The following is a 22,526-nucleotide window of genomic DNA, read 5'->3' as shown; positions in this document are numbered from 1 at the left end:
CTCCTCCTCCTCCCTCGGACAGGGACCTCCTCCTCCCTCGGACAGGAACCTCCTCCTCCCTCAGACAGGCACCTCCTCCTCCTCCCTCAGACAGGAACCTCTTCTTCCTCCCTCAGACAGGCACCTCCTCCTTCCTCAGACAGGAACCTCCTCCTCCTCCCTCAGACAGGAACTTCCTCCTCCCTCAAACAGGAACCTCCTCCTCCCTCAGACAGGGATGTCTTCCTTCCCCACACAAGGACCTCCTCCTTCACACTGGTTCTCTGCCTCCATCAGCGGGGGACGCACCCCCCCACTCACCCCACCGCAGGGACACTTCGGCCCCAGGTACTCACTCCTGGCCAGGCCCAGGGGGCTGTCCCGGCTGTACTCGAGCCGCAGCTGGGTGATGTAGTTGCAGCAGTCAAGGAAGGCCTTGATGCAGGCCTCGCCCAGGACGTACTGGCTCCTGTGCTCACACGTGAAGCCCATGGGGTTCTCCCGCATGCCGCCCTCGCAGCACTTGCGCTCCTCCTTGTCCTGGTACTGGCCCGCTGGGAGAGCCCATCAGAGCCTCAGCCGTGGTGCCTCAGAGCAGGAGGCACACAGGGCAGACCACAAGGAGGACTTCCCCACAGCCAGGTCTTCCCTCCTCCCCCCTGCAAGGCCAGATGGGGACCCAGGTCAAGAGTGCGGGTGGGGAAGGGGCAGCGGAGCCTCCCACCTTTGTCTGTCCTCTTTTCCATCAGCTGCACGGAGCGACGCCGGCGAGACACTGGCTGCGGGCACTTGGGATCTATGAGGGGCAGGTGGGATGTGCTCGTTCCTCACAATAGTCATAAATGTGAGCCGCCATTGTTCCCATTAGACAGATGGGGAAATTGAGGCTAAGAGAAGTGCTTTGCTCATTGGTGGTCGAGGCAGGCCCCCATAACTCCAGGGCCCTACTCATAACCGCTGAGGCATGCTGACCCCCTGCATTCGAGGCGTGGGGGCACTACCCTTTTTGGATTGGACACTAGCTGTTCCCCCACCTGTTCTCTGGTCAGTGTGCAGGCCTTTGCTGGTCTGAAGAGCCAGGCCTGCATCCATGAAGACGCCAGCAAAGTCCTTTCCGCTGCCTGGGGTGCAGCCAATGTCTGCCTTCTCCACCACATCCCAGATCTGGGGAGTTTAGAGGGCCAAGGATTAGGGGAGACCAGGCCAGCAGCGCCTCCGCTGACTCACGGATACGTCTATCTGTGTGTCTCTTCCTAATCCCGCTCAACCTTCCCCCTTCCGCACTCAGTCCTCCCCAGACCAATCCTATTGATTACCCCCCAGCAAGCCCCTCCTATTCTGATCTTCACCTCCACCTTAACCCCATCCTTATCCCCACACAACTACCATTCTCAGCCCAGCCTCATTATCACTGCTGTCCCCCATTCCTGCCTGGCCCCAACTCCGTCCTATCATCAGTCCCATCACAACTCCATTCCTAACTCTAACTCAGTATCATGCTCAAGTTCATTCCTAACCCGACTCCATCACCACTCCAAACTCTTCTCTAACTCTATTTTGTTCTCTGTCTTCACTCCCAAACCACCATCATTCCCAACTCTACCCTAAGCCTATTTTCATCTCCTTCTCCATCCCACTTCCAGTGCAGCATCCTTCCCAAATCTATGCTATCCCCACTTCCACCTACATATTGTCACCAAGTATATTTTTTTACCCCATTCCTGTCTCCATTCCCAAATATACTTTCAAACTCATTCCCAACCCATCACCACTTCCAAATCCATCCTAACTCCATACTTATCTCTATCATCAACTCTATTTCTATCTCCATCCTAACCCTATGCCCATCGCCGCATCTGTCTCCATCCCCGATCCATCCTCACTTGCCATCCTACAGTCCAGCTCCATTTCCACACCCTTCTCCAGTCTCAGCCTCATTCTTATCTCTATTCTCCATTCCATTTCAACTCAACTCCCACCTTCACTTTTATTCCCAACCCCGGCCTCAACTCATCCTCATTCCCAGCCCTCTCCTGATCTTCATTCTCACCTCCAACCATCTTCATTTCCAACCATATTCTCATCTGCATATCCAATCCATCATTATTTCCAGTCTCTCTGAACTCCATTCCTGACCCTCTCTCTGTTCTCCCTTCAGCTGCATTTGCAGCCCTTTCCCCAGTACCAAATCCAGCCCAGCTCCATCCACATCCCCAATCCCATCTCTATCTCCATTCCCAGGCTTTCCAAAATTAGGAACTCCATAGCAGGCAGCCATTGATCTTGAGAACCATGCAATAATGAGAAACTGCCCTTCTACCCGGCCATACTCACTTTTATCAACATCTCCATCCTCCACTTTAACACCGACCCACTCCATGTCTGTGTCCGTTCTAATCTCCACTTCAAGTCCACGTCTAACCCCGCTCCATCGTGTTCCTCAGCCCTAGTTCCCACCTTTGGCTCCTTCAAGTCCTCCCCAGCCTCAGCGGACGGAGGTGCACACCTTACTCTGAGTCATCTTGTTCTTCTTGTTCAGCACAAACACACCCTTGTCCACAGCTACAAGCCCCACTCGGGCCCCCGTGTCAGCTTCTATCTTAAGGGTCGTCTGCTGTCCTGGTAAATGTGACTTCTCATCCTTCTCACCACTTTTTACCACCAGCTGTGGGGAGAGCAGGGGCAGAGGAGTCAGCCCTTCCAGGCTTCTGTTCTGGTCGGCCTAGGACAGAGGAGGCCTTGGGCGGGAGGGAAAGGAGAGACAGGTGGAGCCAGAGAAGAAAGATGGCTGAGTTGACGACAGAGAGAATTACATGGAAAGAAAGCAAAGGGAAGGTCAATGTGCCCAGGTCAAAGGCAAGAGAAGAGAAAGAAAAGACGGGCAAGAGAAAGGAGGCACCAGGCGGAGCAGAGACTCACTTTGTAGGGAGACCCTCACTGTGTGGGCACGCAACCCCTCCGTGTGGCTGGGAACCCCTCCACGCAAAGAAAACATCTCCGTGGGAATGAGAAGACCCCTTATACAATAGGAGGACCCCACGATGCAACTGGAGAACTCCATCTAAATGAAACCTTTCCATGTAAAGGACAGACCTCCCTGTGCAAATGAAGACCCCCCCACCCCACCCACCCACTGCTCAGATGCCCTCTATGCAAGACAACTAACTATTCACCAAGTTGGAGTAGAACAGAGGGACAAGGGACAGGAAAAGTGGTAAAGAGACAGGCTCCCCAAGCTGGACCCAAGGAGATACCGTAGGAACTCACCGTGCCCACGCAGGAGTCCTTGACATCCACCCACACGGAGTCAGCCACTATCTCTCTCTGGCCGTTTGCACCTATCAGCGTGTAGTAGGCCAGAATGCGGAAGGAGGGGATGAAGTCGGTGGTGATAGTCAGAGATAGCACTACCAGGTCCTGGCCAGGCTCCCGCACCTGGCGTCCTACCTTCAGCAGCTTCCCCTTGTTCATGATCTGAGAAGACAGGAACAGAGGTGGGTGGGGGTCAGGAACTGAGGAGCAGCCCAAGCCAGCCAAGCGAGGTGGAGAGGCTGAAGGTGGTACCGACCAGGTAGGTGTAGTACCGAATCCTGCTCTGCAGGTTGTTGTCCGCTCGCAGGTGAAAGTTGATGTTGAGGGTCTCCCCTGGCTTGAGCTCAAAGCGAGGCACAGAGATGTGCAGGTAGTTGTTGGAGTTACCCATGGGGTTGTAGGGCTGGGCGACCATCGTCCTGGAGGCCTGTCTGGCGTCTGGGATGCCGTTCTTATTGGTTCGTACCTAGGTGGGGAGAGAAGTGTGAATTAGATGCCCACAACCAGATGCCTGGCACCCACAGGAAGAGCACCTTGTCTAACAAAAAGGGACTTTACGGGGGAGACCGAGTTAAGAATGCTGAGACGGCATCTCAACAAGAAGAAGACAAACAACCCAATTACAAAAGGGGCAGAGGACACGGATAGCCATCCACCAAAGACTCTCAGATGGCCAACACATGGAGAAATGCTCAGGGTCATTAGCTATATATATTATAGTATATATTATATTCTATCATATTCTATTTATTATATTATATTATATTATATTATATTATATTATATTATATTATATTATATTATATTATATTTATTATAGTATAGTATAGTATGTCATATTAATTATATCATATAATATTTAATTATATTAATTATATTATATTTATTATATTATATTTATTATATTATATTCAGAAAGAATGAGATACCATCTCTGGGTCTCTAAGGTTTATCATTCCAAATATCTTTCCTAGCCATCAATGAACTGTTGATTTTGTGTTGAAATATTTACTGTATTAAGGAAAGAAGATTAGGATGGGATACAAGCCTCACCCTACTAGAGGCTTATATAAGCTCATGGGACCTCAGTGTCAGCTCTCTTCATCTTGGGACACCTACCTTCAAGGGATCGTCTACAATGCTCATCAGTCTCGGCATAACCAGCCTGCATACCTACAGTCACATGAGTCATTTCCCTGATGGATCTGAGTCTCTGGGAGACCGTCCAGTGAAGCACAGGACCCACAAAGCATGCAGGAACTGGGGAACTGACCAGAGGAGGAGCTGTGGATGCTGGAAATCATGGACTTAGCAGGTCAAGCATCAGGGAAAACATTGACTTGAGATGTCTTATACTTGATCTGCTACTAATCTTAGGAGAATGAATTATAAAAACACCATCCCACCTCAGCAACAATACAAAGTTTGATAAGACAGCAAACAACAAATGCTGGTGAGGTGGTAGAAAAATTGGAACTCTTGTATACAACTGGAGGGAATGTAAACTTGTGCAACCTCCTCACCCCAGTAAGAATAGCAAAATTTAACAGAACAGCAAGCGTCAAGTGCTGGAGAGGTTGTGGAGAAACTGGAACCCTTATTCACTCTTGGTGGGAGTGAAAAATGGTGCAAACACTATGGAAGGCTGTATGGTGCTTTCTCAAAAAGTTGCAAATAGAGATACCATTTGACCCAGCAATTCCACTACTGGGAATATACCCCAAAGAGACCATAACTGCTACCCAAGCAGATATATGCACACCCATGTTTACTGTGGCTTTGTTCACAATAACAAAGAGCTGGAAACAACCCAAGTGCCCATCAGCAAACGAATGGATAGAGAAGCTCTGCTATATTCACACTATGGAATACTTTGCAGCATTGAAAAACAAGGAACTCATGAAATATTATGCAAAATGGATGACCGTGGAGGACATTATGCTGAATTATGCTGAGTGAACTATCTCAGTCACAAAAGGACAAATATTGCATAGGGCCACTGTTGTAAAACAGGACTGACATTGGGGTTGAGGGAAGACAGAGGAGGAGGGGAAGAATGATGTATATGGCATTGAAACAGGTGAGGGAGAGAACTATTTAAAATGGATACTAAGGTGCGTCTGATACAGGCCATGGTCTTTGCCATCACTTGTTATGCATCAGAGAGTTGGACAATGACTAAGGAAGATAGAAGGAGAATTGATGCCTCTGAGCTGTGGTGCTGTGGAGAAGTGTATTGAGGGTACCATGAACTGCTAGGAAAACAAACAGATTCATCCTGGAAAGGGTCAAACCAGGTGGCTCCTTGGAGGCAAGGATTCTGAGGCTCCATCTAACATACTTTGGACATGTTGTAAGGAGGGACCAGTCCTTGGAGAGGACCTCATACTTGGGAGCATGGAGGAACAGTGCAGGAGGGGAAGACTCTCTATGAGGTGGATTGATTCAGTGACTGGGGTAATCAGGATGGGAGTGTCCGAGACAATGTGATTGGCACAAAACAGAGCAGGGTTTAGGGCTGTTGTACATAGGGTCGCTATGAGTCGCAAGCGACTCGACGGCACATAACAACAACAATATGATTGGGTATTATTGTCATGACAGGAGTCCAGAATGAAGGCTGCACAGTGGAGTGAACTTGGGGAAGAGATTGCTTAACAATGAAAGGGTTTTACTTTTGAAGGAGAGGAGTGAATTGGGGGACAGGGAGAAAAATGCAACAGTGAATGTCTGGAAACTCTAAGTCTCTGTAAACTTTCATTAAAATTAGTTTAAAAAATCTTTTAAAAAATAAAGAAAAAGGTAAAAAAATATATCAAGACATATCAAAATCAAATTCTCAAAAATAAAATAATAGAATACTAAAATTGTGCAACCTCTGTGGAAAGCAGTTCCAGGCTTCCTTAGAAAGTCGAGAACAGAAATATCATTTGATCCGACAATTCCACCACTAGGCATATAGCCCAAAGAAGTAAGAGCTGCCACATGAAGTGATCAATGCATACCCAAGTTCACAGCCGCATTATTTACAATAATAAAGAGATGGAAACAACCGAACTGTCCAGCAGTAGATGAATAGATATACTGTACTACATTCACACAATGGAGTATTTTTAAAAGACAAAAAACCCCCACACACAATCCTCTCATTGTTGTCTAGTGGGAACCCACTCAGAACCGAGCCTTCAGCAAATTTTGGGGGACTGTAAATCCCATGGATGGAGATTGCCCGTCTTTATCCCACAGAGCAGCTGGTGGATTCAAACCACCAGCCTTTGGGTCCACAGTTCAACTCTTTTATCCTCTAGGCCACCAGAGCACCCTCTAGTATTATGCATCACTAAAAAAAAAAAAAATCAAGAATTTGTGAAACACTATGTGTTGGGCTCACTTAGAGCTGCTGCAGGCACAGGTCACATCACCCCCTTATCAGTTCTGCATTGTGTCTGAAAAGTATCATAATACATTGTCTTTCTTTACCTATCTAGTGTCTGTATGTCTATGGCAAACCTCTGAGGAGGGCTTGCTAGTCCTTTTTGAGGTGTCCAACTCTGGGAAATTCATGCAATTGAACAGAGGCTGACATTGCACAACATAGATCATTCTAGTACAAACTGCACTGAGAGCAGGAAAGAGGAGTCAGAGAAGGGGATGCAAAGATGAAAGCAGACCGCAGGGAAGGGGAGACTGGAAGACGCCATGCTGCTGGCTTTGGAGATGGAGAAGGGACCACTAGTCCAGCATGTGGGGGTCTGTAGAATCTGAAAAGCCCCACCCACCGGGGATGAATTCTTCCAGAACCTCCAGGAGGAATGGGGCCCCACAGATCCATTCTGGACTTCTGACCTCCAGAACTCTCAGGTGGTAAACCCATGTAGTTTCAAGTCTCAAAAACTGGGATAAAGTGTTATAGCAGCAAGAGCTGATTAATACATGTGCTTCAAGCAAAGACGGGCAGCCCAGCAGCCTGAGAGAAGGACAGAAAGCAGCCTGAGGACAGCTGCATATACCTACACCCTGCACACGAGACATGTCTCTGCCCATGAGGTGTAAACTCAGCCAAAGCCGAGGAAGCCAGCAGAACCGAGTCCACCACACTCATGTCTACACTGCAGAGCCCCTCCCAGCAAGCTGCAGATCCCTGGGTGTGGGAGGGAACCCTGCGTGCATGGTGGAGTCCTTCCAGATCGAGCCTACAGCATGGCGGTTAAAGAGTCCTATTCACGAACCCTACCAAGCCAGCCCAGGACTTCAACTCTCTACAAATGAAGACATCTCTCTGGTAGGGCAGGGCCCTTCTGTGCCCATAAAGGGGTCTTCCTGGTGGGGTATGAAGGATGGGCTCACCGTGATGGACTGGGGGCTACGGCTATTGGGCATGTTGATGGTCAGTTTGGCCACACCATCCTCCTGGGTTAGGGACTGCACTTTGGTGTTGGGGTCCATGACAGGGACGTGGTGGGCTGGAGAGCCATCGGGGTTTGTCACAAAGACCTGTGAGGAGGACAGCAGGTTGAGAGGAGTTGGGTATGTGGGGGTTTGGGGGTGGATAGGGCCTCCAGGGGCACAGGTGGACCCCCACCAGGGACTCACCATGAGGTCGAAGGGCATGGCTGGCTTGAAGTACTTAGGGGTCTTGGTAAAGTGGATCTGGTATGGGGAGACTACGATGGGGATCCCGGTGAGCTCTGCTTCCACCATGTCGCTGCCTAGGGTGGGGGTGAGGATGACCATGAGGGCAGACTTCTAGGCCCTCCTCAGGCCTCTCTTGAAGCCCAGTCTGACCCCATTGCCACCCTTAGACTGGACACCACTCCCCTTTCAGACTGGACCCCACTTTCCCCCTCAGACTGGACCTCCTCTCAGTGAGACCTTCCTCCACCCTCAGACAGATTCATCCTTTGGACCTTGGGCTTCCTCCTCTGGAACCTCCCTTCTCAGACTGGACAGCCCACCATCCACCCCTCACCTGAGTGCAGGATGACAGTGGCAGACACATACAAGGACCTCCCGACCAGGGCGTCGGCATTGGAGGGCTCCACCCCCTTCAGCAGAACGTCTCTGCCCAGTACGGCTTCCCCAGTACCATCCTCGATCTGGAGGGAGATGATGGATCAGGATGGGAAGAACTTGGGTAGGGGGAGCTTCAGATGTTGGGAGGGTGGCATGGGAGTGAGGCCAGAGAGAGCTGGGGAAACCCTCAGAAGACCAGAGACAGTGGGGGGAAGATTCATCATGAGGAGGTTCACAGTGGGGAGATGGCCTTGGGGGGACGGGCTCAGAATGAGGGAGAGGAGGAAGAGTTTAGAGGGAGAGGAACTGAAAGGGAGAGAGCTCAGAGAAAGAGGATCTCTGAGGACGAAGCCTCAGAGGGAAAAGGGCTTAGAGTGGGGATGGGCTCAGAAAGTGAATTCAGAGGGGAAGGATTCAGAGGAGGAGGGCCTCAGAAGATGGGGAACTCCGAAGGACAGGGTTAGGGAAGGAAGTCAAAGAGGGAAGGGCTCAGAGAGGGAGGTCTCAGAAAGGTAGGGTCTCAGTGGGGGAGGTGCTCAGAGTAGAAGACCTCAGAGGAGAAGGGCCTCAAAGAGCAGAGTCTCAGAGTGCGACTGAGACAGGCAAGGGGTCAGGGTGGGAGGGGTCTTGGCCTGGGGGGCCTCGGTCTGGGGGGCCTCTATAAGGTACCAAGACACGGGAAAGGGACTGTGTCAGTGAGATCCTCTGGTCACCATCTTGCATGCCGAAGATGACGAAGGCCATTCCTTCCACGTTCTTCCCATATAAGAACCTAGGAGGTCAAGGGAGTCTCAGAGCCCCCCACTCTTGGAAAGCCGGCCTTCCCCCAGGAATGCTTGAGGACCCGAGGACCCAGAGCCCTGCTCCCACCCCCTCACCTGGCCGTGATGGTGACATGGAAGCCCTCCTGGTCGTCCACGTAGTAGAATTTCTCTGCCGGCTCTATTTGGACCTCAAAGCTGGGCAGCACTGGGGGAGAGAGAGATGATGTTATTGGGGCCAGCGGGAGCCGGCATTATGGGGGGGGGCACACCCCTGCTTCTTCCTTACCATACTCCCTCAGCTCAAACTCAGTGGAGAAGACCTGTTGCGGGGAGTCTTCGTAGTGCGCTTGGATCTTCCACTGGCCCAAGCTGGAGGGCGGTAAGGGGGCAAGGCTGGGTGAGCAGTCTGACCGCTGGAAGTCCCCCGACTCCGGCCCCCGCGGATAGGGGTCCCACTCCCCCAGGAGGGCCTGCCATACTTGACCAGTTCCGGAATGTCCCAGGACAAAGACAAGATGCCGATCTTGTTGGGAGAGGACATGGACTCTCTCTTGATGGTAATGCCATCGGGGGTCTGCAGGGAGGGGAGGGGACAGGTGTCAGGCTACTAGGCTCAGCGTCTGCCCACTCGAGGGGTGTTCAAAGCGTGAATCAGAATTCAAACCTCCACAAGTGCTGCTTGCAAGCTGCGTGACCTTGAACAAGTTCCTGAACTGCTCTGTGCTTTAATTTGCATAGCCATAACATGCTGTTTTTGTTATATGCCGTTGAGTCGCTTGTGACTCATAGTGACCCTATGTACAAGAGCCCTAAACCCTGCTCTGTCCTGTGCCAATCGCACTGTCTCTGACACACCTACCCTCATTACCCCAGTCACTGAATCAATCCACCTCATAGAGGGTCTTCCTCTCCTGCGCTGTCCCTCCACCCTCTCAAGCATGATGTCCCTCTCCAAGGACTGGTCTCTCCTTGCAACATGTCCAAAGTATGTCAGACGAAGCTTCAGAATCCTTCCCTCTAAGGAGCATGCCTGTTTAACCCTCTCTAGGATGAACCTGTTTGTTTTCATTCAATACTCTTCTCCAGCACCACAGCTCAAAGGCATCAATTCTCCTTCTCAGAGAGCCATAACATAGAACTAATAATAAAAGCACCAGGATCCCTGGAGAGCCGGAGAAGAGCCCCAGACCCAGGTAAACACTATGACAGATGCAATCCAAAATGATCACTAATAACAGAGAATCACGTACACGTGGGCAGCCAGGCAGCCAGGATGAACAGAACAGGCAGGTGCAAAGGGTAACATCCAATAAGTTAACAACAACAAGGTAACACCTGCTTTATTATCTTGGCAGAGAAAGAGAAGATCCCCATAACCTTGAACTGCCCTCAGGGCCCCAGCAATGGACTTGATAGGACAAGGTTCAGGTCTGTTATCATAGATAGGATTGCTGTGGTCAACTCAATGGCATCTAACATTATCTTGGTACATCCATGAGCTCTCTGTTATCAGCGACTTGGAGTAAAGATTTTCAGTCTGGAGAACCCAGCGGGCTGCTCTCCTCTGGCCTCCAGGGTCACCAAGTTGGGCGGGGGTTTGGTTTGAGGTTGGCTGATGCTGGGTATCCTGTGTCTTGGAAAGAGGGCCTTATTTCTACTCCTCACCCCGTCCCCTCCTCACTCCCTACAGCCGTATGTTACAGGGTAGAGCGACTCTATAGCTGTTTATTTTGGCTTTGCTTTTGCCATGTTTGTCTGTGGTTTGGGGTGCAAGTTTACCAAGCAAATGGGTTTCTGAGGTCTAGACCTCATGCTCTGGGCACCGTCTGCTCTCCCAGCAGTGCCGTCCACTCTCTCTCTCTCTCTCTGTTCCCATCTTTCCAGCCGCCCCGCCTTCCCACGCCCCCTGCCTTCCTGACTTTGCTCGGGGCCACTGCTGCCTTTGGGCCCCCTATAGGCTCACTTGGGACACCTGTGCTTTGTGTATCTGGAAGGTGACCTCTGGGAGTGGCTATTGAGTTTCTTGGCTATGATCTTTCTGGACCCAGATCACCAGGCCTTTCTTCCGAGGCGCTGCTGGGTGGAAGGAACCGCCTACAGTAGAGTGCAGACTTCTCAAGCCTCCCAGAGACCTTCAGGTGTGGGACTTGCTGGAAACACCTCCCTCCCTTCTCTGCAGGTCTAATTAGTGTAGAGGAGAGGAGGAGGCGATGGCAGGGAGGGAGCAGGCAGGGGGAGCAGGTCCTCTGAACTCAGGGAGGACTCCTGGGGGTGCTGGGGGCAGAGGGACAAGCATGACTCAGGTGCTCACAGGCCCCATTTGTCAACCAGGACGGAGAACAGAGAACACGCAGTAATTATCTGTCACTGTCGCAATGTGCAGGTGCAGACTCTGGCTCAGGAGGGAGAACTGACCTGCCCAGAGTCCCACGGAACCCACAAGCACACCCGCCTCTCTCCCCCTGCCTCACTCATCTCTTTCTCTCTCCCCGAGTTCCTCCCCCTGTGGCTCGGGATCCTGGCTGACTGGTACCTCGATGGTGATGACCACAGTCCGGCCCACAGGCAGCAGCTCATGGTCCACGGAGAAGATGCGATAGAGGACTGGGGGGGAGTGGAGAGAGAAAGGAGACCAGTGAGAGCCCCCCATCTGCACTGCCACTCCATCACCACATCACTACCATGCCCCTTCTCACCTGTGGAGCCCCTCACCCATGGAACCCACTCACCTGTGGAGACTCTCACCTGTAGAGCCCCTAACCTATGGAGCCCCTCACCTGTGGAACCCTCCCATCTGCATGTAGAGCCCCTCACCTGTGGAGCCTCTCACCTGTAGAGCTCACCCCTACATATGGAGCCCTCTCATCTGCGGAGCCCCCTCACCTGCAGAGTCCCTCACCTGTGGAGCCCTCTCACCTGTGGAGCCTCTCACCTGCAGAGTCCCTCACCTGCAGAGCCCCCTCACCTGTGGAGCCCCCTCACCTGCGGAGCCCCCTCACCTGCAGAGTCCCTCACCTGCGGAGCCCCCTCACTTGTGGAGCCCCCTCACCTGTAGAGCCCTCTCACCTGTGGAGCCCCCTCACCTGTGGAGCCCCCTCACCTGTGGAGCCGCTCACCTGCGGAACCCACTCACCTGTGGAGCCCCTCACCTGTATGCAGAGCCTCTCACCTGTGGAGCCCCCTCACCTGTGGAGCCCTCTCACCTGTGGAGCTCTCTCACCTGTGGAGCCCCCTCACCTGTGGAGCCCCCTCACCTGTATGCAGAGCCTCTCACCTGTGGAGCCCTCTCCCAGTGGAGCCCCTCACCTGTGGAGCCCGGGGTGTAGATGGTCTTGTCTGTCTGGATGAAGAGGTAGCCGCTCTGCTGGCTGACCAGCACCACTTTCTCCACCACGGCGGCCCCAAAGCTTGCGTGAATGACCACGTACTTGCTCCCCTTGCTGGACCACAGATCCTTGTTGGCGGGGATCTAGGCACAGAGTGACAGGCGGTTAGGGGATGGGCCAGGCCCGCTGTGCAGGTGCTGCAGGAGGGGGCCGACTGGGGAGAGCAGGGTCTGAATTGAAGGGGCCCGGAAAGGCAGGGCCCCGGCGGGGCTGTGGGCGCCGTGCCAGGCTGTCTACCTTGATGGTGACGCTGCTCATGTGGCTGTTCTCAGGGGTCAGCTCGGTCTTCTCGCTGAGCAGCACTTGCTTCTTGGCGGGGAAGTCGTGGACGGAGACGGTGACCGCGACCTTCCCCTGCACCTCGTGTGCCTCCAGCAGCACCGTCTCCTCATTGGCCAGCCGCAAGACGTTGGGAGTGATCATGGAGTACCTGAGGAGGGGGTGCGGGTCCCAGTGTCAGCTCAGCCTGTGCCAGGGGCACTCCTCCTGGCCACTGCTCTGGGAGGGCATCCAAAAACTGCCCTGGGGCCCTGCCAAGACCACATCTAGATCTGCATTCCTCTGGGGGCGGGGCGCTGTGAGAAGGAATGGGGCCACCTGACCCTCTCCTCATCTAGTCTGCCTGACCTCCTGGACAAGCCTACAGCTGGAGGCTCTGCCAGTCCCCCACAACCTCACAACTAAAACCAGAAAACGCGCGCGCGCGCACACACACACACACACACACACACACACACACACACACCTGGCAATCTTTCCCAGTAAACACTGGCCTGGGACAGCCCCATGCATCCAAGCAGATCTGTGCTCAGGGTCTGTCCACGGCTGGTGTTTTCAGAAGCAGATCACCAGATTTTTCTTCCAAAGAGCCTCTGGGTGGATTCAAACTTCCAACCTTTCTAACCCTTTGCACCATCGACATCTCTAAGCCAACATCTCCACACCAAACTCACTGCCATGGCGGCCCCTTGGCTCACAATGACCCTCCACCGGGTCTCTGGGGCTGGGGAATCTTTTTTGGAGCAGAGGTTTGGATGCAAGCCACCAACCTTTTGGTTATGTGCGCCACCACCAGGGCTCTTTCTGTATCTCTAACAATGCCAATTGCAGATCTTCCTGCTCTCTGAAAGTTCCCTTCTCACCCTTTCTCTTTTCCAAGTCCTGCGTCAGTGCCTGCTTTTTATAACTGAATGAAATCCAGCGAGAAGTTTCACTTTCAGGAATGAAGATAAACACAGCCCTCAGCGTTTGCTGGGCAGCGAGCCCTGAGCAAGGCTGAGGCTGGCATCTCAGCTCCATCCCAGCAACTGCACACATTGTGCTTTTTTTCTTTAGATGAGCTATGTAGTTACCAGGCGGCCTCATGCTAAGAAGCTGCACTGCAATCCCAAAGTCACGCAGTTCAAATCCAACAGCTGCTCGAACAACATCCTGCAGTGGCATTTACAGCCTCTGAAAACCCGTGGGAGGCTCAGCTGGGAGCTAGTTCCAACTGGGTGACACACTAAAGTATTCTTCTAGGCTTGACATGCTGTTTGCTTGATTTTGCTGAGTTCTTTCGAGGGGGGTGGAAGGTTTTTCCCATGAAAAGAGATCATTGTCTCACGTGGGGTTAATGGAAGGGTTTCATGGGATCGCTCTGCTTTTGGATAACAGAGTAAACTTCCAAGCGCTCAGACACTCACTGTACCTACTCAAACTCACATGACTTCTAAACTTCTTCAAACCTCAAAACCCCAAGTCCCAGAGCATCCAACACCTAAACCACTTAACACCTCAATCCACACATAAACCCCAAACCACCACAAACCCAAATCCCAAAACCCACAGTCATAGACGGCAATAAGCCCCCAATTGCAAATTCCTAAATCCTGTAAAGACCAAGCCGACAAACCCCGAAGCACAATCATCTAAACCCCACATACACCCAAAGTCCAAAACCCCTACCACTGTGGGCTCTAGGTTCTACCAACATTCAGGACCCCAAACAACATTCACAAACAATTCAGTTCGCCCCCCCCCCACACACACACACAGTCCCATAAACAGCTGAGCCCATAGATAGCCTGAATTTAAAAACAAGCCAGTATTTCTCAAACACCCAGTACACCAGGAACTCCTCGTGGATCAGCCATCCAAGAAGCAGCCTTGCTGAGGGGCTGTGATGACTTACATGGGGTCCCCCAGAGCCAGGGGAAGGCTGGCAAACAGCAGCAGCAGTAGGCTGGGACCTGAAGAAAGAAGGCCCATGGTGCAGGGACCTCGGAGGGGCAGAGGGATGGAGGGGCTGAGGGAAAGGAAGGGGACAGTGAGCAGGGGCCCCGGGAGGCCACCTCTTATCAGCCTCTAGCCCCGCCCTCCCCGCTCCCCGCCCCCTTTCCCTCCCGGGGACTGCCCCAGATTTCTCAACACTATTCACCATTTCCTTGATTTTTCAATGCCCTGGGTCAGCACATCATCCTGGGCTGAGTAACCCAAGGCCATGCCCTCCTCCATCCTGGGCACGCATACCTGCTCCCTGGCCCAGCCTCCCTCAGGGTCAGGGCCAGCTTGTGAGCTGGGACCTTTCCCTGTGATCCAACCGCTCAGCGCTGTGGGGACACTGAGGTCCAGAGAACTATCCTGTGCAGAGTCCATCCTTGTGCTGGGAACTGGATCTCCAGGACTCATTCCTGAAACTCCTATGCTGGGGGAGGGGAAGGGCTAAGGCTGGAGGTAAAGAATTGTGCTTCTAATTAATAATAATAATAATAATACTTCTTGGAGGGTCATGGAGAAGGGGCCACTTAAGCTGGACGTTGCAAGATGTCTAGAGCATCACTACCCAGATGAGTAGGGTGTTTTAAGAAAACGTCAGTCCTGGCATCCCCTGAAGAAGTTCTAGTACCTCATTGCTAAATGAAAGGTTGGCAGTTCAAAACCACTAGTAGCTGCACAAGAGAATAATATGATGAAGTGGATCAGCCTTGGACATCCTATGGGGCAGGTCTACTCTACCCTGTAAGACCATTCAGTGATAGCAATTAAGTTTTTGTTTTGTTCTACTTTTTTTTTTTTTTTTACTTTCTTGAGTCCCTGGATGGTACAATGGGGTTTTGTGCCCAGAGGAGCCTTAGAAGAATGAAAATCCTATGGAGTACCATTCTCCCTGACACAAACGGGTCTCCATGAATTAGAATCACTCCACAACAGTAGCACGGGTTTTTTTTATTTTAAATTTATTTTAATGAAAATTTACAGAGACTTTGGGTTTCCATTCATTCATTGTTGCACTTTTCTCCCTGCCCACCCCTCCCCCCAATTTGTTTTTCTTTTTGAAAAGTAAAAGAAAAATTCTTTCATTGTTATGCAATCCTTCCCCCCCCAAGTCCGCTCCACTGTGAAGCCTACAATCTGGCCTCTTGTCTTAACAGTTCTCTCCATCATCAGTATACATTATTTACCCTATCTTTCTCCATTTCCCCCCAACCCACATGTTAGTCCTCTTTTATAACAGTGGCACTATGCACTATTTGTCTTTTTGTGACTGAGATATTTCACTCAGCACAATGTCCTCCAGAGTCACCCATTTTACATAATACTGCATGAGTTCCTTGTTTTTCAATACCACATGGTATTCCATTGTGTGAATATACCACAGCTTCTCTATCCATTCGTTTGTTGATAGGAACTTAGGTAGTTTCCAACTCTTTGCTATTGTGAACAAAGCTGCAATAAACATGGGTGTGCATGTATCTGCTCTGGTGGCAGTTACGGTCTCTTTGGGGTATATTCCCAGTAGTGGAATTGCTGGGTCAAATAATATTTCTACTTGCAACTTTTTGAGAAAGTGCCATGCAGCCTTCCATAGTGGTTGCAGTATTTTTTATTTTTTTTAAACTCTCTTCACCTCCTCTTGTCAAAGGTGGAAGGTCAGTGAGAGAGAGGAAAACCCTCAATGAGATGGATTGACACAGTGACTGCAGCAACGGATTCGAGTGTGTCAGAGAAGATCAGGATGGCACAGGACGGGACATTCAGATCTGTCATTCATAGAGCTGCTATGAGCTGTACTCAGCTGGATGGCATCTAACAACAACAACCACCCACCTTTGTCAGGACTCACATGTCTGTGGTAGTTAACAAAATCATAGCTGAAGGAAGTCGTTGTTGTTGTTAGGTGCCATCGAGTCGTAGACAACTCATGGTGACCCTATGAATGAAAGACCTGAGCACTGTTCATACAGTTTCCCGAGGCAAGCCAGTTCTGAAGTAGATGCCACTCCTGCTTCTAGGCTTGTTTTAGTCAGGAAGCTCCAGCAAACACTGTCAGCCATGGGTCAACCATTATCACATTTGCCACATCAGTGTCACAGTGTTCAGCATCACAGCAACCATGAGTTACCTCTGTACAGCAGCACACAGACCAGTGCTGTACCACCTAGAAGAATGTTTGACAGGAAAACAATTTGAACCCTGCCGAGGACCCCAGATGAAAATCATCCACCTTTGGCTTGGTAGCATAGCCTTCTGTCCACTAGGCCAACATAGCTCTCTCTGTGCTGTCGTTGTTACTGTTGTTAGGTGCTGTCGACTCGTAGACTCGTATTCCTAGGTTTTTGTTATTTGTTCACTGTTGCACATTTTCTTCCCTCCCATCCCCTCCACCAGGCTTCCCCTCTTGTTCCAGATTGTGGTCATGTGTACAACACCTAATCACACGCTCCTCTGAGGCCCTTCTTCCTCTCTTATCTTTCCCGATGTAGTGTTTATTATCCAGCCACTCTTTAGATTTCAGACTCATCATCTCCCATCAACTCCATTTGCTATTGTTCTCAGGTCTGTTCTGTTCTGACTCATGGTGACGCCGTGTGTGACAGATGTGATCATACGCTGTCATCACAGGTGCTCAGGTCCACGGCTGCAGCCACTGGTCAGTTGGCCTCCCTGAAGGTCTTCCTCTTTTCCACTCCCGCTCTATGTGATCAAGCCTGATGCCTTCCTCCAGGAAATGGCCCCTCCTGAGACCACGTCCAAAGTTCACGATGGGAAATCTCACCAGCCATGCTTCTAAGGAGCACATTGGCTGCACTTCCTCCAAAACAAATCTATCTTTTCTTTCTGTCAGTTCAGTGTATTTTCTTCAACAATAGCACAATTTCAACACATCAATTCTCTTTCAGGCTTCCTTTTTCCTTGTCTAGCTTTCCCATGAGACCAGGCAACTGAAAGCCCTAGCTCTGGTGGCCTAGTGGTAAGAAGCCATGCTGCAATCCCAAAGGCATGTGGTTCGAATCCACTAGCTGTTCCACAGGAGAAGGATGGGCAATCTCCTCCTGTGCAGTTGACTGCCTCAGAAAACCCACTGGAGGGTCAGTAATGGCTTGGTTCTTACTCAACAGCACACAACAACAGCAACGACTTGTCTTGGGTCAGGTGCACCACAGTCCTAAAAATGACAGCTTTGCTTTTCAGCATTTTAATGATTATTCCCCCCAGCAGGTCTGCTTAACTAAATACATCATTTGATTTCCTGGGCTGCTGCCACCACTTTAGATCTAAGAAAATGAAGCCCTTGGCAACTTTAATCATTCCTCCATCTGTCATGATGTTGTCCGTTGATTCAGTGGTGAGGATCTTTGTCTTCTTGATGTTGAGATGTAATCCATATCTAAGGGTGTAGCCTTTGATCTTCAATTTTTTAAAATTTTCTTATTTTTTGTGTGTATTCCATCAAATCAGCTCTGACTGGTACAGGAGGAGATTGCCCCTCCTCCGGCAGAGTATCTGGTGGATTTGAACCGTGCACCTCTGGGCTTGCAGTGCAGCTTCTTGCCACTAGGCAATCAGAGCTTTCAGCCTCTGATCTTCTTCAGCAAGTGCTTCAAATCCTCTTTACTTTCTCTAAACATGGTTGTTTCATCTGCATAATACTGGTTGTTGATGAGTCTTCCTCCCAATCTTATGCCACATTCTTCTTCATATAGTCTAGCTTCTTGGATTATTTGCTCAGCCTAGAGGTTGGCTAAGCATAATGAAAGTTGGTAACACTGATGCATGCCTTTCCTGATTGCACCCCATGTTATTGTCATTGTGGTTGTTGTAGATCCATCAAGTTGAGTACACCTCGTAGCAACCCTAGAACAACAGCTGGGAACTTTGTCCCATCCTGTGCCATCCTCATCATCTCTGACACACTTGAGCCCATTGCTGCAGTCACTGCGTCATCTGGTTGAGGGTCTTCCTCTCTTTGTCCAACCTTCCACCTCTCCAAGCATGATACGTCCCCTTTTTCTGTTCAAATGATTTGATGGCTTCATGGCCTATGTACAGATTCTGGGTGAATACAAGCTGGAATTATCACTGTTCTCAATGTTATCTGTAATGTATTATGATCCACACAGTCACATTCTTTTGCATGATCAGTAAAACACAAGCAAACATTTTCACATCAGCAATGATGGCCATCATTCCGGATCCTCTTCTGAATTCAGCTTGGATGTCTAGGTGTTCCTTGTTGACTACGCTCCAGCTGCTTTTGAATTCTCATCAGCAAGGTTTTCCTTGTGAACAACACTAGTGATACTGTTTTGTAATTTTCGTATTCTGTTGAATCTTCTTTTGGAGAGGGCACAAATACTGATCTCTTCCAGCCGGTTGGCCGGGTAGCTGCCTTCCAAACTTCTTGGCACAGATGAATGAGTGCATCCAGAGAGCTTCATGTGTTTGTTAAAACACTTTAATTCTGCCTGTCAGTTCTGGAGCCAATTTCTTCAGTGCACTTGGGCTTCTTTCTTCAGTACCATTGATTCCTGAGCATATGCTACTTCCTGAAATGATTGGGCATCGGCCAATTCATTTCAGGATTGTGACTCTCTGTTTTCCTTCCGTCTTCTTCTGGTACTTCTGTGTCACTCAAGATTCCCATTTAATCTGTATGCTGAGCAAATTATTTGAGAGGGCAGACTCTATGAAGAGGAATGTAGCATTGGGTTTGGAGGAAGACTGATCAATAATCTACATTACACAGAGGACACAATCTTACTTGCTTGATAGTCAGAACAACTTGATTGATAGTGTCACAACCTTGATAATGAGAAGGACTTGAAGCACTCACTGCAAACGCTCAAAGGATACAGTCTTCAATATGGATTGCATCTCAATGTCAAGAAAAGAAAAATTCTCACCAGTGGACTTACAGGCAATATCGTGGTAGATGGAGAAAAGATTGAAAGTATCAATGAATTCTTTTTACTTGAATCCACAATCAACACCCTTGGTACCTGCAGTCAGGAAAACAGGAGATATATTGCACTGGGAAAGTCTACTTTCAGGGACCTCTCTAAATTATTGAGGAGTAAGGATGTCAGTTTAGTGTTCATAGGGTTTTCAAAAGCCTTTTGTTTCGAAAGTAGATGGCACATCCTGCTTCCTAGTCTGTCTTAATCAGGGAGTTCTACCAAAACCCATCCATTATGGGAGATCCTTTTGGATTTTAACACACCAGTGGAAATATTAATAAATGAATAATGATGACAGAAAAAGAATAGATGCCTTTGAGCTGTGGTGGTGGTGGAGAAGAGCACTGAACATCCCATGGATGGCTAAGAAAGCAAATAGATATGTCTTGGAGAGGGTGCAGCCAGAGTGCTCTTTGGAGGCAAGAATGATGAGGCTTCACCTCATATACTTTGGACATGTTGCTAGGAGGTGCTATTCCTTGGAGAGAGACATGATACTCGGAAAGGTGGAGGGTCGGTGAAGGGGAGGAAGACCCTCAACCAGGTGGACTGACAAGTTGACTGCTGCAGTGGGCTCTCTTGTGTCAGGAAGTGTGAGGATGGCGCAGGACAGGACTGGTTTCAGATCTTTTGTTCGCAGGGTTGCTATGAGTCATACTCAACTCTATGGCATCTAACAACAACAAGGATGTCCTTTTGAAGACTAAGGTGCACCTGGAGATGGGGCTCTGTTGACCTAGTGGCAAGAAGCTGCACTGCAATCCCGAAGGCAAGAGGTTTGAATCCTGCCATCTCTCTGTGGGAGAAGGATGGGCAATCTCCTCCTGCGCGGTTAACGGCCTCAGAACATTCACCAGAGGGACAGCGATGGGTCAGTCCTGACTTGGCAGTACACAACAACAACAACGATGGCAATTTGAAGACTAAGAGGTTCCTGATTCAGGCCTTGGTGTTTTCAGTCAGTTGTGATACATCTGAGAGCTGGAATAGGAATAAGGATGAGAAGAGAATTGATGCCTTTTAGTTGTGGTGTTGGAGACGAGTACTGAATATACCACAGACTGCCAAGAGAACAAATGGACATGTCTTGGAGAAAGTTCAGCCAGAGTACTTTGTAGAGGCAAAGGTAATAAAACTTCATCTCACACACTTAGGGCATGTTGCTCAGAGAGGCTGTTCCTTGGAGAGGGATGACAGGTTTGGAAGGAAGGAAGGATGACAAAGGAGAGGAGGACTCTTAACCAGCTGAGTTGACACAGTGCCTGAAGCAATGGTCTCAGTGTGTCAGGAAGTGTGAGGATGGCACAGGACAGGACAGGGTTCAGATCTGTTGTTCATAGGGTCCCCACGGCCCATACGTAATTGTCCTTTAAATCCTTCAAGCATTGTGACTGGAGGTTTGACTTTTTGTCTCAGTTCTTTTATCTGGATAAATGCTTCTGATGTCCTTCTGCACTGATGTCCTCACGCTATGTGATGTCTCTGGGGCTGTGTGAACCATTCTCAAGTGTGCTGTACTTATTTTCACCCAGGAGGGACATAATCAGGGAATTGTTTCCTACTGTGGTGACATAGTGTCTGCTTTGTTAGGCTGCTAAGCAAAAGGTTATTAGTTCAAATCTACCAAGTGATTTGAGGGAGAAAGAAGGAGAGATTTTACACCCTTGAGGTTCTGACGGATTCATTGCAGTGGGTTTTCCTGTCGAAGTGGAGTGAAGGATGGACAATCTTTCTTCTACAGTTCTTGTCAAAGACCTTCAGACATTATTTCCAGTGGCTGTTGTTGTGTGCCATCGAGTAGGAACCAACCCATAGCCGACCCTCCAGCATATCAGTATGGGAGGAGATTGCCCATTCTTCTCCCATGGTGGCTTCGAACTGCGTGCCGTTAGGATTGCAGTGAAGCTTCTTTCCACTAGGCCACCAGAGCTCCTTTCCAGCGGTAGTTCTGGCAAAGCCAGCATATAGGTAACAGGTGATGTTGCTAGTGTGGCCTTCCATTGCATTCACCCCTAGTTACCTGTACTTGGCTTTCAGCAATCTCATCCATGGCAGGCCTCTTCCACAATGTATCTGGGAGATGGTGAGTGTGTGCTGGGCACACTTGCGCATCCCTTTCTTGTATGGACATGAGCAGCCTGGCCAGGGATGTCTCCTGAGCTATGTGAACCAGCCTCGAGTGTGCTGTGGAGGGCCCAGCGCTTCTGCGCAAGGAATCTGTTTGACTCTCTTGTCGTCTTCTAATTTTCACATGGTTTCCCCTGAAGCAGGTCTTGTTCTTGACCACGTTAATCCCCATCCTGCAGAGCAGAGACCAGCAGGCACCGTGGCCATGAGCTTGTACCTCCATTGGCAATGTGGGGTCAGGGCGAGGGACAGGGGTTCACTGCTCTCTATGCTGTGGTTGCCGCTGCTGTTTGGTGCTGTCAAGTTGGCACTCCCTTACAGTGATCCTATATATGATTGGATGGAACACCGCCTGATCCTGAACCCTGCTGGCTCTGAGCTCAAGTCAATGGCTTCAGTCACTGTGTCAGCCCGTTGCACACCGAGGATGAAGTATTTTTATAATTATTCTTTTATAATAATGAGACAGACAGCCAAGAATGAGATAAGAGAGAGAGTCAAGACAGGGGGCCAGCAACCCTGATGAGGGGCTGAAGTGCCCAAGCCACGCCTCTCTGTGTATTGAGAATCATTAGGAAGGTAAAGAAAGGAAAATCACAAGTAAGTATTAAACAAAAACAAGGGATCGTGGGGAAGTCTTTTTCAGATAAAGCCAAGTTCCTCTCTATTATTTACCTTATGCTTGTCTCAGGGAGGGATTCAGTAAATACAAACTAAGGAAGATG

At 50.0% G+C, this 22,526-nt stretch overlaps 1 protein-coding gene across 1 annotated transcript in view; it reads right to left on the bottom strand.

Annotated features, from left to right (window-relative positions):
• The window catches only part of C3 (complement component 3), a 48,573-nt gene extending 33,869 nt beyond the window's left edge, over window positions 1-14,704 (bottom strand). Inside the window, exons 1-17 of the mRNA XM_006896353.1 lie at window positions 14,628-14,704; window positions 12,692-12,884; window positions 12,375-12,537; window positions 11,602-11,672; window positions 9,548-9,642; window positions 9,355-9,437; window positions 9,183-9,273; window positions 8,974-9,076; window positions 8,261-8,387; window positions 7,885-8,000; window positions 7,639-7,785; window positions 3,548-3,757; window positions 3,247-3,453; window positions 2,486-2,644; window positions 1,014-1,143; window positions 704-775; window positions 336-533 (exon numbers count right to left, since the gene is read on the bottom strand). Of these exons, the coding sequence (XP_006896415.1) occupies window positions 336-533; window positions 704-775; window positions 1,014-1,143; window positions 2,486-2,644; window positions 3,247-3,453; window positions 3,548-3,757; window positions 7,639-7,785; window positions 7,885-8,000; window positions 8,261-8,387; window positions 8,974-9,076; window positions 9,183-9,273; window positions 9,355-9,437; window positions 9,548-9,642; window positions 11,602-11,672; window positions 12,375-12,537; window positions 12,692-12,884; window positions 14,628-14,704 (2,242 nt within the window). The remainder of the gene's footprint in view (window positions 1-335; window positions 534-703; window positions 776-1,013; window positions 1,144-2,485; window positions 2,645-3,246; window positions 3,454-3,547; window positions 3,758-7,638; window positions 7,786-7,884; window positions 8,001-8,260; window positions 8,388-8,973; window positions 9,077-9,182; window positions 9,274-9,354; window positions 9,438-9,547; window positions 9,643-11,601; window positions 11,673-12,374; window positions 12,538-12,691; window positions 12,885-14,627) is intronic.
• Window positions 14,705-22,526: the final 7,822 nt, after the last annotated feature.

This window comes from Elephantulus edwardii, unplaced genomic scaffold (genome assembly GCF_000299155.1).
Source record: "Elephantulus edwardii isolate Elephantulus edwardi_28Jun2011 unplaced genomic scaffold, EleEdw1.0 scaffold00185, whole genome shotgun sequence".
Taxonomy (NCBI): domain Eukaryota; kingdom Metazoa; phylum Chordata; class Mammalia; order Macroscelidea; family Macroscelididae; genus Elephantulus; species Elephantulus edwardii.
The sequence above is the reverse complement of the archived record's forward strand: the minus strand, read 5'-3'. Positions and strand labels throughout refer to the sequence as shown.